General features: G+C 34.9%; 1 protein-coding gene across 1 annotated transcript in view; it reads left to right on the forward strand.

Moving 5' to 3' along the window:
• The window catches only part of ZNF207 (zinc finger protein 207), a 21,791-nt gene extending 14,305 nt beyond the window's left edge, over positions 1 to 7,486 (forward strand). Inside the window, exons 6-11 of the mRNA XM_027774141.1 lie at positions 636 to 706; positions 2,667 to 2,824; positions 4,002 to 4,094; positions 5,352 to 5,594; positions 6,432 to 6,591; positions 6,739 to 7,486. Coding sequence (XP_027629942.1) covers positions 636 to 706; positions 2,667 to 2,824; positions 4,002 to 4,094; positions 5,352 to 5,594; positions 6,432 to 6,591; positions 6,739 to 6,899 — 886 coding nt within the window. The 3' untranslated portion in view covers positions 6,900 to 7,486. The remainder of the gene's footprint in view (positions 1 to 635; positions 707 to 2,666; positions 2,825 to 4,001; positions 4,095 to 5,351; positions 5,595 to 6,431; positions 6,592 to 6,738) is intronic.
• The last annotated feature ends 4,837 nt before the right edge of the window (positions 7,487 to 12,323 follow it).

The raw sequence follows: 12,323 nt of genomic DNA on the forward strand, positions 1-12,323 counted from the left end.
AAATTAGTATGGATTAAATATACATATTTGTATATGTACATGTATATATTATTTTTTCTCTTGAGGGCAGCATGTATTACATTTTTATGTCATGGTTTAGTGTTAGGTAGCTAGTCTGAAAAGTTAGGTAATTGGAGCTTACTTTTTACCTTAATTTTTATAGTAGTAGTTAATCCTTGCCTTTCCAAAATGAAGTTCTTACTCCACAGTGTACAATTAATCTTTTTTTTGAAAACTATGACAACTATAAAATCAAAAATTTTAATTTTTTATATGTATTTTGTGTGGATGTTTTTCAGGTGGAACGAAAGACAGTTTTACTTTCCAGTTTTACATATTTTAGATGAAGCCCCTTGTGTGTATTAACCAACATGTTATAGTCTTAGTTTAAATGTTTTGTCAATAAGACTGATCTTTTTCTCTTTTTATTGGCAAACCCAATAGTTGGCTGGTTTTTAGAAGATTTATTTTTATAGGATTGTTATCGAGTGTTCTGTTCTTTCAGCTTTATCAACTTCAGTATTAGAGGTCAAATTCAAATCTTATCTAATATTGTTTCAGACATTAGCCAGACTATTTTCTAATGGTATGTACCGTTAAATAACTTTATTGTCTTAATATTTGCTTTCTGGTAGAATGATGCCAATGGGTGGAATGATGCCACCTGGACCTGGAATACCACCTCTGATGCCTGGTATGCCACCAGGTATGACTTTACACAAGTTCTTTGTAATATGACTGTTACCTTCGTAAGTCTTTTAGCTAATAGGTGCATTTGTGGATTTTGGCGTGGTGTAATTTTACACCTTCCCATAACACTAACAAGTTCTTTTTGAAACTAACGTGAGAACTATTAGGTTTTTTAGGTTTTAAATAGTAAAAATATTGGGTTTCAAAGCAGGCAAAGTAAGTCATAGAGCCTGTGTTCTGAAGCTCAAATACCTAAGTATTTAAAACAAATAATAGAGAATATTTTAACAGGTAATAGGGAAATAAAGCAGATTGTTAAATGATGTAAATATTTATCTCGGGGCCGGCAAGTGGCATGGTGGTTAGGGACGCTGGACTCCCACGTGGCCGACCACGGTTCAAGTCTCAGACCTGGTGGCTTGCTTTCTCACTTCCTCTCTCTCTGATAAAACTGAAAATAATAATAATAATAAATAAAGTTAAATAAAATAATTCTCTTAAAAAAAGGATCTCAACAAAAAGAAAAGTAGATTGAGTGCAGCTAATAATCAAGAATCCATTTTTTTTAAAAAAACTTTCCTTTTAGTTAACCTTAGCTTTTCTCCTCAGAAATGTCAGTGGTTAAAAGATTACCTAAACAAGAAAGGGGTAGTAATAGCCATGTGTTCTCTCTCTCTCTCTCCTTTTATTTATTTATTTTTTTATTTTTATTTTTTTGGGGAAGTTTTTCCTATAGGGCACATGCACTCGCTAGAAAGAGACACAGAGACAGAAAGCGAGAAATCACCCACCTGGTGTGATGGTCACACCACGATCCCTTCTCTTCCATTTTCCTTTTGGGATCTTGGGCATGCATTCACATGCACCTGTCATGAGTGTTAAGCTACTGGGTCCGGGACTCAAATCGCGGTTGATTACATGGGAATCCAGTGACATAGCCATTATGCCAACTGCTGGTCCCGTTTCTAATCTCTTTATTTTTATTTATTTATTTATTTATTTTTGAGGCAGATTTTTGCTATAGGCCACATGTGTTCACCTGAGAGGCAGAGAGACAGAAAACAAGAAATCACCCACCTGGTGTGATGGTCACACCACGATCCCTTCTCTTCCATTTTCCTTTTGGGATCTTGGGCATGCATGCATACTACACTCCTGGCGTGTGTCAAGCCGCCGGGTCTGAGACTTGAACCATGGTAAGCTACATGGGAGTCCAGCAACGTAACCATTACATGCCTTTTGGTGGTCTCTCTCTCTCTCTTTTTTTTTTTTTTTTAAATAGCAAGCAAATGGAGACAGCTTCAAAGCACAGAGGTTTCTTTCTGTGTGTTGAAAACCAGATTCCACATGGCTGATTACCAGAAAAAAATGATGGGACAGTAAAACAAATAGAATGGAGAAAAGAATTGTGGTATAACCATGCCCGTGGGGTGGGATGCATGTTCACTTGTACTCATGTTTTCTCTCTTTTAAGCACAAAAGTCACCAAAAAGTAACAAAAACAAAATAATTTTCTTTCCTTTTTTTGGGGGGGGGAGAGGATTTTGCTATAGGGCGCTTGCGCTTGCCTGAAAGACAGAGACAGAGAGACAGAAAGTGAGAAATCACCCCCCAGGGGGGATGACTATGCCGCAATCCCTTCTCCTCCATTCTCCTCTTGGGGTCTTGGGCACGCACGCACACGTGCCCGGCGTGAGTTTAAGCCACCGGGTCCAGGACTCGAACCACGGTTGACTACGTGGGAGTCTAGCGATATAACCATTACACTAACTGCTGGTCCCCATATGCAGGGTCTTAGTGGTATCAAAAGGAAGGGAAAGCTAGACAAAGATTGTTACAATGGCAAGTGCTTAAATTCCTTGGACTTTATTAAAATTGTTCAGGAATTAGCAAATTGTTGGTAACTATAGTATTGAATCAGTTCATTCTGAACTAAATGTTTCAATGACCAAGTCTCCTCTAATGTTTTTTTGCAGGTATGCCTCCTCCTGTTCCCCGTCCTGGGATTCCTCCAATGACTCAAGCACAGGCTGTTTCAGCACCTGGTATTCTCAATAGACCACCTGCACCAACAGCAACAGTACCTGCTCCACAGCCTCCAGTTACTAAGCCTCTTTTCCCCAGTGCCGGGCAGGTAAGGTGAAATTCCTGAAAAGGAGCACACTTATATTTAAAGGTAAAACGTGTACTCGTTTATGGAAATTTTAAAATTGTCATAAGTATTTTTTTAATTTATAATTAATTTTGAATATTTGTTTTAGTAAATATGCTAGAAAGCGACCTGTATTTTTTGATGTTCACACATTGATTTCCTCTACTTTCATAAAATCGAATGGGCCAGGAGTAGTGTGGGCTCTGTTTATTCTTAACCTTAGTTAGAAGTGTAAGTTTAACTTCTGGGGAGTTAAATACATGGTAATGTTTAGAAGTCATCTATTAAACTCTGGAAGGAATAAGAGCAAAGGCAGCGGTGAAAGTCATTAAGATTTGAGCAGGTTTTTGTTAGCCTCTTCTCTAGTTTGGAACACGTATAAATTATCATGTTGCAGTTACTGTCAGTGCTATTTCATGGCTTTTGCCTAGTCATACTTTGTACTGCTGATCTTGTCTGACTTTGAAAACTTTTCCCAAAACATACGTGAAAGTTGGTTCTGTTATGTTTTTATTGATATGTATGCGTGTGTGTTTATATACATAGAAATAATGTGCACGTAATGGATGAAGCCTTTGTTTTCAGTTTCTTTCAGAATTAAGCAGATATATTCAGTTCACTTAGAATATAGATCAAGATGTATGTTTATTCTCTTCTAGTCTATCTTAGGTGTTTTCTTTAGTGTTTTCTATTATGGTGCTAATAAATTAAAAGCATTACCTTTAAGTACCCTTTAAATACATTAACTTACTCTTGATGGTGGGTGGGGAATTTATTTAGAGATGTTAAACTGCTGGCAAAAATCTTTTGTATAGAATCATTTATAACAATTGGATTGAAGTGTCGATATTAATGCATCGTTAGTTTCATTGGTTTATGGTATCATTTTTGATAAATCAAAATGCGAAAAAACACTAGCTTTAGAAAAGAATATGGTTAACCTAGATCTATTGGTGTAGAATTTAAAAATTTTTGAGGCTTGTACTTTTACTTTGTTTATTGTAAATGCATTAACTATTGTCCTCTTTAATAAATGACATTTGATTGCATTAAATTTTGCATTTATAGAAATGCAATCTATACTAAAAAGTCTACCACATGGCTTATTTTACCCATTTGTTTGGAGACTTTTCATTGTTTCCTTTCTTTTATGCTACAGATGGGGACACCTGTAACAAGCTCAAGTACAGCTTCATCCAATTCAGAAAGTCTGTCTGCATCTTCTAAAGCTCTGTTTCCTAGCACAGCACAAGTACGCAGGAAGTTGCAGTTTAAATTATTAAAATGGCTTTATAACTTAACCCTTTGGATCCTACTTAAAAACTAAAACTTCTCCCCAAATAGTATTATGTTTAAATTTTTAAAAATAAAGTTCATGGTACCTAATTCAAATGGCATTTTAAAATTTGGAATTCATTTAGAAAGAAAAAAACAGTACCCCAAGTTCCTATGGTTCTAAAGGGTTAAAAGCATGTAAGCAGTAAATGCATTATAGTGGCCAATGGTTAGCCTGATACGTGATTAAGCTATTTTGATTTCTGCTATTTTATTTAAGACATCACATTTAATGTAAGGAAATTTAGTAGTTCACATTTGGTTTTAAAGTTGGCCCATCTAAAACTCTGTGTTTTAGATCTTTGTTATTATGAAAAGTGACATTTGTTACTGGGGACTTTTCATTTTAAAAGATGCTGTTAAATTAACCCTTTGTATATGGTTATCATCCAGCTATGCTAATTTGGGAGGGTGGGTAATTGTATTAGATGGAAATAATTCTATAGGGCCAGCAGGTAGTGTGGAGGTAAAGGCAGCTGGATCCTACATGGCCGACTCCATGGTTTGAGTCCTAGACCTAGGGACTTATAAAGCATACTGGGGACATGTGTGGCCAAAATCCCAAGAGGAGAATGGAGGAGGAGGGATTGTGGCATGACCATCTCCCTTTAAGGGGTGATTTCTCATTTTCTCTCTCTGTCTCCAGTGGTGTACCCACCCTTTTGCAAAAAGCCAAAAAAGGGAGAACAAAAGTCCTTTAAAGAACATATTTTTAATATATCATCATAGCTACTAATTGTTCATGCCTACTTAGTAATGGGTTTATACAAACTCTTGTATTCTGTAGTTTTGTAACTTTGTATGTGTGCTGCTTGATATAAACAGTTTAGAACAGTAAAAATATGTAATCCGTTATACTGTATTTCAGCAGTCTGGAATAAATAGAAAATGTTTTAAATTGAGATTTTGGTGAACACATAGAAGACATCTGAGAAATCTTATGCCTTCTTTCCACTGCTGTGTTTTGTATGACTGTACTTAGTTAGCATCTTTTGATCTTATGGATTATCTTGAATTTTGGGGGAACATTAACACATTAACTTGGTTTTAATTTCATTGAAAATTTGGTCCTTTATACAGTATAAGGTTTTGGTTTTAAGGTAAACTACTTATATATATTAATATCTTGAGTTTGGATTTAAAAGTTTTGTTGATGAAGAATTGTGTTTCGCAGGCTCAGGCAGCTGTCCAAGGACCTGTCGGTACAGATTTCAAGCCTTTAAATAGTACCCCTGCAACAACTACAGAACCCCCAAAGCCTACATTCCCTGCTTATACACAGTCTACAGCTTCAACAACTAGTACAACAAATAGTACTACAGCTAAACCAGCAGCTTCCATAACAAGTAAGCCTGCTACACTTACAACAACCAGTGCAACCAGTAAGTTGATCCATCCAGATGAGGATATATCACTGGTAAGTTGTTCTCAGACTTTCACTAGCATCATTTGATTGAAAACCTTCATAGCAGCTTGCCCCTCTGAAAAGTGTTCATTTGTATTAAGATGGTTTTGTGATCTGATTTAAGGTAACTAAGTGGTTTTACACTGTTCTGATTTTTTTAAGAAACCACAAAATACTTAGAATAAACAAAGTGGGTAGATGGCGCATATTTTGATCTTAGATGTTCTCTCTCCAGACTGTTTACCTTGGGTTCTTACTCTTATAGGTCATTGTAGTTAGACATAAATTTGTATATATTAACTGAAACAGTTAAGTGTGAGAATCTGCAGCTCCTTTGAAGCCCATATATCGGAATTTATTTTGATATGAAAATCCGAAATAATGAATTTTATGACAAGACTTCATCACTAGACAGTTTCTTTCTCTTTTTTAAAAGAATTATTTAACTTTATTTGTGTATTTTAATTTGACCAGTGAGGGATGGGGGGAATGTGGAGAGAGAAAGCAAGCTGCTAGGTCCAGGACTTGAACTGCATGTGCAGCCATGTGGGTGTCCCGCGTGCCACTTGCCGGCCCATCACTAGACAGTTTCTTGCTGAAGCGGTTTATAATTCCTGGGAAGTTGTTAGCCATGCTTCAGGTATAAAAACAGATATGGTTTTTATAAGACATTGGAATTTTAAGTTGGAAGATTAGTTTTTGAGGGTGGTGGAAACAGAAGTAATTAGTTGGAGAATGAGGCCTAAATCCTTTAAAAATTATTCTTAACTATAGATAAGATGCTTGGCTTTATGCTTAACAAACCTCTCTGCATTCATATGTTTAACATTGTACCTAATTTATTTCTAGGAAGAGAGAAGGGCACAGTTACCTAAATATCAACGTAATCTTCCTCGACCAGGACAGGCCCCCATAGGTAATCCACCAGTTGGACCAATTGGAGGTATGATGCCACCACAACCAGGCATCCCACAGCAACAAGGAATGAGACCCCCAATGCCACCTCATGGTATTTTCTTCTTTTTGTATTTTTTTTATTTAGTGGGTTTTCTGAGTATGCACATAAAATATTTATCTGCAAAATAGCATTGCATTTAAAAATATAATGCAAACACCAACTGTTTTTTTTTTTGTGTGTTTTACATGTGTTTTTTAGGTCAGTATGGTGGTCATCATCAAGGCATGCCAGGTTACCTTCCTGGTGCTATGCCACCCTATGGGCAGGGACCGCCAATGGTGCCTCCTTACCAAGGAGGGCCTCCTCGACCTCCGATGGGAATGAGACCTCCAGTAATGTCGCAAGGTGGCCGTTACTGATCTTACTTCATCCAGTCTAATAGGTTTGGAGATTAAACCTTTTCTCAACTTGTGCTGTTTATATAGCCAAGCTTCCGTCAATAAGGCTTCATTGTGACTTTAACAAACATTATCTTCCTACATACCAGGAACTATTGGACATTTATTTTACATGGGAAAAATTATTTGGAATAATAAAGCAGGAACTTTTCCTGAAGTTGCAATTTATACTGTATGGCTTCTTTTTCATGTTTCATCTAGGTTTTTAGAAGTGAAGTATAGTAAATTTGGTTCGTTAAATTGTGAAGGCGCTGGAATTACATGAACATACCACCTTAATAAAGGCAAGTTCTGTAAGCTTACATTGCTATTTGTAAAGTTATGCCTTCACAGCATTTCAGATGCTGTTGGACTTTATGTCCCCAACCTAGCTTGGTGAGGGCTGTAACTGTTTCCAAGTAACTGTACATTGGAAGTCTGAATGTGTAACAATATTTAATGTATTTAGAGTTCCTCATGTTGCAGGGTTTAAGAAATCTGACCCACTGAGGTCATGTGACTTTTCTGTACTGTTAAACTTCATTGTAATAAAATGAGAGAAAAATTTATGCCTTTTTATTCATAACCCAGCTGTGGACCACTGCCTGAAAGGTTTGTACAGATGCATGCCACAGTAGATGTCCACATAATAAAAATTTATAGTTACCAATGCAGTTTTGCTATATCATTGGGTTCTGTGTTTTGAGTTATAGGTTGTTCTTAAGCTGCATGTTTTAAAGTGATCATTACATATGTAGAATTGGGTGTTCATGCTTCAATTAACAGAAAAACTTAAATATATACAAGTCATTATATAATAGGTATGAAATCTTCATGTTATCACCTTTCTGCCCCTTTGCCTGTACCAGGGCATATCAAATGTAGACATTTGAAATATTTCATGAAGTCAAAAAAAATAGAGCCTAGTGCCAGACCCATTCATTTCCTTCTGATTACTTTTGAGAATGCAGTACTGCATGGACTTCAGAAGCTTTTCAGGTGCAAGTTTCTAGAAGCTTAGGTGCATGCAGTAATAGTTTCTGGTGCTGTTAATGGGTTGATGTATACTTTAAGTGTAATACTGAGAATCTAAGGGTGTTTCTTTTGGTATGGAGGACCGATGATTGGACATATTTAATTATGTTCCAGAAAGTTGCCATTATTCATTCATTTGATCACATACCTTCTGCTATTAAAGCTAAATGGATTTACTGTCAATTTTCATTCACGGAAATTTTGAATGTTACAGTGTTCCTGTAGAGAACTTTTCTAGAGATGACTGCTATAGACTGTTTTGTGTTGGAGGTCTCATAACAATAGTTCTTGTCTACCTTATTTGGTATCTGTTTTTCTGATCTCTTGTAGTGTAGTTTTATTATTAAAGTTTCAAATGCCCTATACAAAGTAAATTTTAACATTAATGAACTCAGGGTGAGTTTCTCAATATAAAGTTAAAACTTCTAAGACAACAATAACATGTCTTCTTACGGGAAGGTATTGAAAAAAATAGTGAAATTTGAAGTTATGAGGGGAAAAAGGCTTTAATTCTGTAGGAAAATATATTGAAAATGTTGTAACCATCATGGAAGAGTCTATTTCAGTAACAGGTAAATGTCATTCATTTAAAGAAAACATTGCAAGTATCATAAAGCTGAATGCTATTTTAAATCTGGTGCTTTGCTCCAGTGATTTTTATGGCTTTTTTTCCTGTGGTACTATTGAGGTGCAGAAAATTCCAGTTTGAAAACATCCATTATCACCAAGAATGCATTTCTCTTTTCCCAGCAGATGAATTCCTTACTTCTTTCTCACTGAATGACTGCCTACCTAAATAGTTCTGGAATTAGGGTATACTTCTTAGATTTGGCAGCACACTTAACATATTAGAAAAATGACATGTTTAAACTTTAGAATGATTTAGATAGAAAATGCTCTCCCAGACCAAATGTCTCTGTAAAGATTTTCATATGTAGGCTTATGTAAACTTCAAGAGTTTTAGTAAACCTGTTAGGACATTTATACAAAGTGCTTATTTGCATTTTAATTAAGAGGACCAGTATTTTACAGGAAAGATTATTGCTCTCTGTTCTGAAAGAGAGACTAGAACTTTAAGCAATAGACTTCCAATGAAAATTAGTTGAAATTAGTATTATGCATTGGCACTTCAAAAGGAAGCACTTATTCTCCTGTTTTGTAGCTGTGTGACTCAGAGGCAGTACCCATTTAGTATATTTAATGTGTGATTTTCGCATGCATCCAAGCATAATTAAGCTTCTAGAAAATGTATTTCATCTAACTGCTTCTGTGGTCCATAGTGTAGTTGAATCACAAGTAGAACAAATTACATTGAAATAATTATTTTCAACTTTGACTTTTCCCTTAAGATAAAGTTGAGTCAGAGTGAACTTTAACTGCCCTGACAGAAGAGAACTTTTAAGATTTGATATATTCAGGGAGGTGTTGTGATTGTCGTAACTAAGGAAGTCATAGATTAATAGGACCAGCAGCTTTGGCTCTATTTTTCAGAAAAACAAAAACTATTTAATCATTTTGTCTGGCACTAGTTTCTGTTGTATAAGTTTTACTACTGTCTGACAGTAACAAGACTGGTAGGTGAGGATCAACTTTTGAGAGGCTGCTGGAATTGCCACTTTTAATATTTAGTGTTTTAGTAATCTCTTATGAATTTGATGCTAGGTATTCCTATTCCACTGATCACATTACATATTAGAATTAAACTGAGCTTAATTAAACTTAGTTATCTGGGATGGGGAGAATCCCCAACAAAAATTAGTATAGGCTCTCAATGGAATTGTAGTGTAAATAGTTTTAAAAGAAAAGCTGCTCTTATGCTTGCTTGATCATTGGAATTTTTTAAAGAAAATTTTAATGCATGTCTTTTAAATTAATTGGGTAATGTTTTTCTAAAATTAAAATTTTCTTCTTCCTATAGCCCTGCCATAGGACAGGCTGAGGCTGAGTCTCAGTGTTGCCCTGTTCAGTCTGAGGCAAGTGGGATTTATTTTATTCCTTATAGGGGCTTTCACAGCTTTATGGCTGTTGGATATTTATGTCCCCAAACTTGCAGCAAGTTTGGTGAAGGCCCCTAAATTTAATTAACTTAGGGTTTTTATTCTCTTTTGGCAGAGAAGGCTCTATATTAATATTCATGTTTGACTGTGGTGTTAATAAACATGAAAGGCATTTGATAATGTGATTTTATGTAATAAAAATTGTGTTGCTTAATTTAACAGCCTCAGTAAAGCTTATATTGAACTTGAGTAAATTAACGAAATTTGACATTCTCAATATGGAGGCATGAAATGTTTTGTTCAAATTTTTTGCTCTCACTTCTAGGGAAATATTATTGATTTATTTTCTCCTGAAACTATTAAATTTAATCTCAAGGATAAGTTTTAATCATTGGAAATACCAATGGATACAGAAATCTGCATTCTTAAACCCAAACTCATGCATTAAATGTTAAGGTAGAAAGATCATCTGAAAATGCTTGTGATTTTTAAATATTTTTAAACCTCACCACATTAGAGCAAATGTTAATGTAGAGCCCTGTGAAGAGTGGGAAAGTGGTGGTATGTCTGTGTGTGTGGTATGTGTGGTTATAGATGACACATTTAATAATAAAAGGGAAATAAAAGAGTTTGGATATTATAGATGAATCAGTGTGGACAGATTACTAATTTTCAGGTAGCTAAACTGAAATCACATTATGATGTCATAAAGCTAATAGATTGCTAGACTGTGATTTGGGAATAGTTATTTCAAGGTCATTTTTGGCCTTATTGAAAAATGTTTTATGCACTATGCACACATGAAAATATCCACATTTGTTTTCAGCTGAAACTTGCTTTTATTAGGTGAGAAAAGTTGTATGCATGTGTGTTTGATGGAGGGGGATAAAGAAGAAATTTGAAGAGAGCCCCGAATATAAACCTGCATCACCTTTGTTCCTATCTTTGAGTTACCATTCTATCTAGTTAGTATTTTCTTCTTAAACAGTAATAACTAACATACAGTACAGTATTTAGCAAACCTTGGATGGTGTTTCTATGTAGTTTTCATTCTTGGAAGCATACAGAAAAACATACATGACTAAATTTTGGCCTGTTTCATTAGAACAAACATACTTTTCACTGTAACTGAATTATGATAAGGTTTTGAATATTAAGAAAAATAATTTTGATTCTGTGACAGAATGCTCCATTGGAATATTTTATAACCTACTTAGTCATTGCATGTTTTAAACTCCTTATTTGGAGTTTGCTGTTTCTATCTCCCAGTATACTAGAATCTTTTGAAGCTACTTGTTCTAATTTTGATATGATGGTGATAATTAAATAAGTATAATTGAAATAAAGGTCTTACCTGCTCAAGTACTAGGGGAATAGAAGATATTTGTTAATGGTGACATAATTTGTTAAAGGCGAACAAATTCTTTGTAGTTATGTGATTCAAATATGTTTGAGAATTGTTTGAGTAAGCTGATCAAAGTAGACATATGTAACACTCTGATAAAGAACTAAGCGTGTATCCTGATAGCTTGTATAAATCAGTTTTTTTTTTTTTTTTTGAAGATTATATTTACCTACCACTAGTGAATAAGCTTTGTGATTCCAAGTGGAATCTTTACTGTAACTTTTATAGAAAAGTCCTTTAAAAGTGATTCAGTTACAAGACCAACTGTAGGATGGTTTTTATAAGTAAACATTCCAATTCCATCTCTGCTAGCTATCTTGTTATAGTGAAGGTTACTATTTTTATTTATTTTTTTGCTGTAGGGTGTGTGCACTTGCCAGAGATAGAAAGTGAGAAAGCATCCCCCACCCAGAGAGGGTGGCCACATAGTCCCTCCTTCAGTCTCCTCTTGGGATTTTGGGTGCACACACCTTGTGCATGGTGTGTTTTTCAAGCTGCTGAATGAACCTTAATCACTCAGTCAGCCATGTAGCATCTAGATACTCTAAGCTCTGTGCCATCTGCTGGCCCTAGTCTGGTTTTTTTTTTTATTTAATACTTTGTTTTCTGTCATCAAAATAATTTAAATAATGACCTTTCCTTTTGATAGCAAGTCACAAACTTTTGTTGTTATTTCTTGGCAAAATAAGCACTTTAGTGATGTGTAAGGTATCATAAACATAGTGGGTATTTGTGATTTTGTAATTAATACTGAATTTTCAAAAGTAGTTTAATATCTTAAATGCTTATGCACTCCTATTATAGATCTAATTCAAATCAGTAAGTAGGAAATGGAGAAAGCAGGGCTTCAGTTTGAGCTTTGGAATAATTTAAATATGTTCAACTTTTCCAATTTTTTAAGCCCGATAATAAAATGTTTTTCAAAGAATTCTTTATTTAATTTTGTTCATTATAATTTACTCTAGGGCA

Source organism: Tupaia chinensis, unplaced genomic scaffold (assembly GCF_000334495.1).
Source record: "Tupaia chinensis unplaced genomic scaffold, TupChi_1.0 Scaffold000407_1, whole genome shotgun sequence".
Lineage (NCBI taxonomy): Eukaryota > Metazoa > Chordata > Mammalia > Scandentia > Tupaiidae > Tupaia > Tupaia belangeri.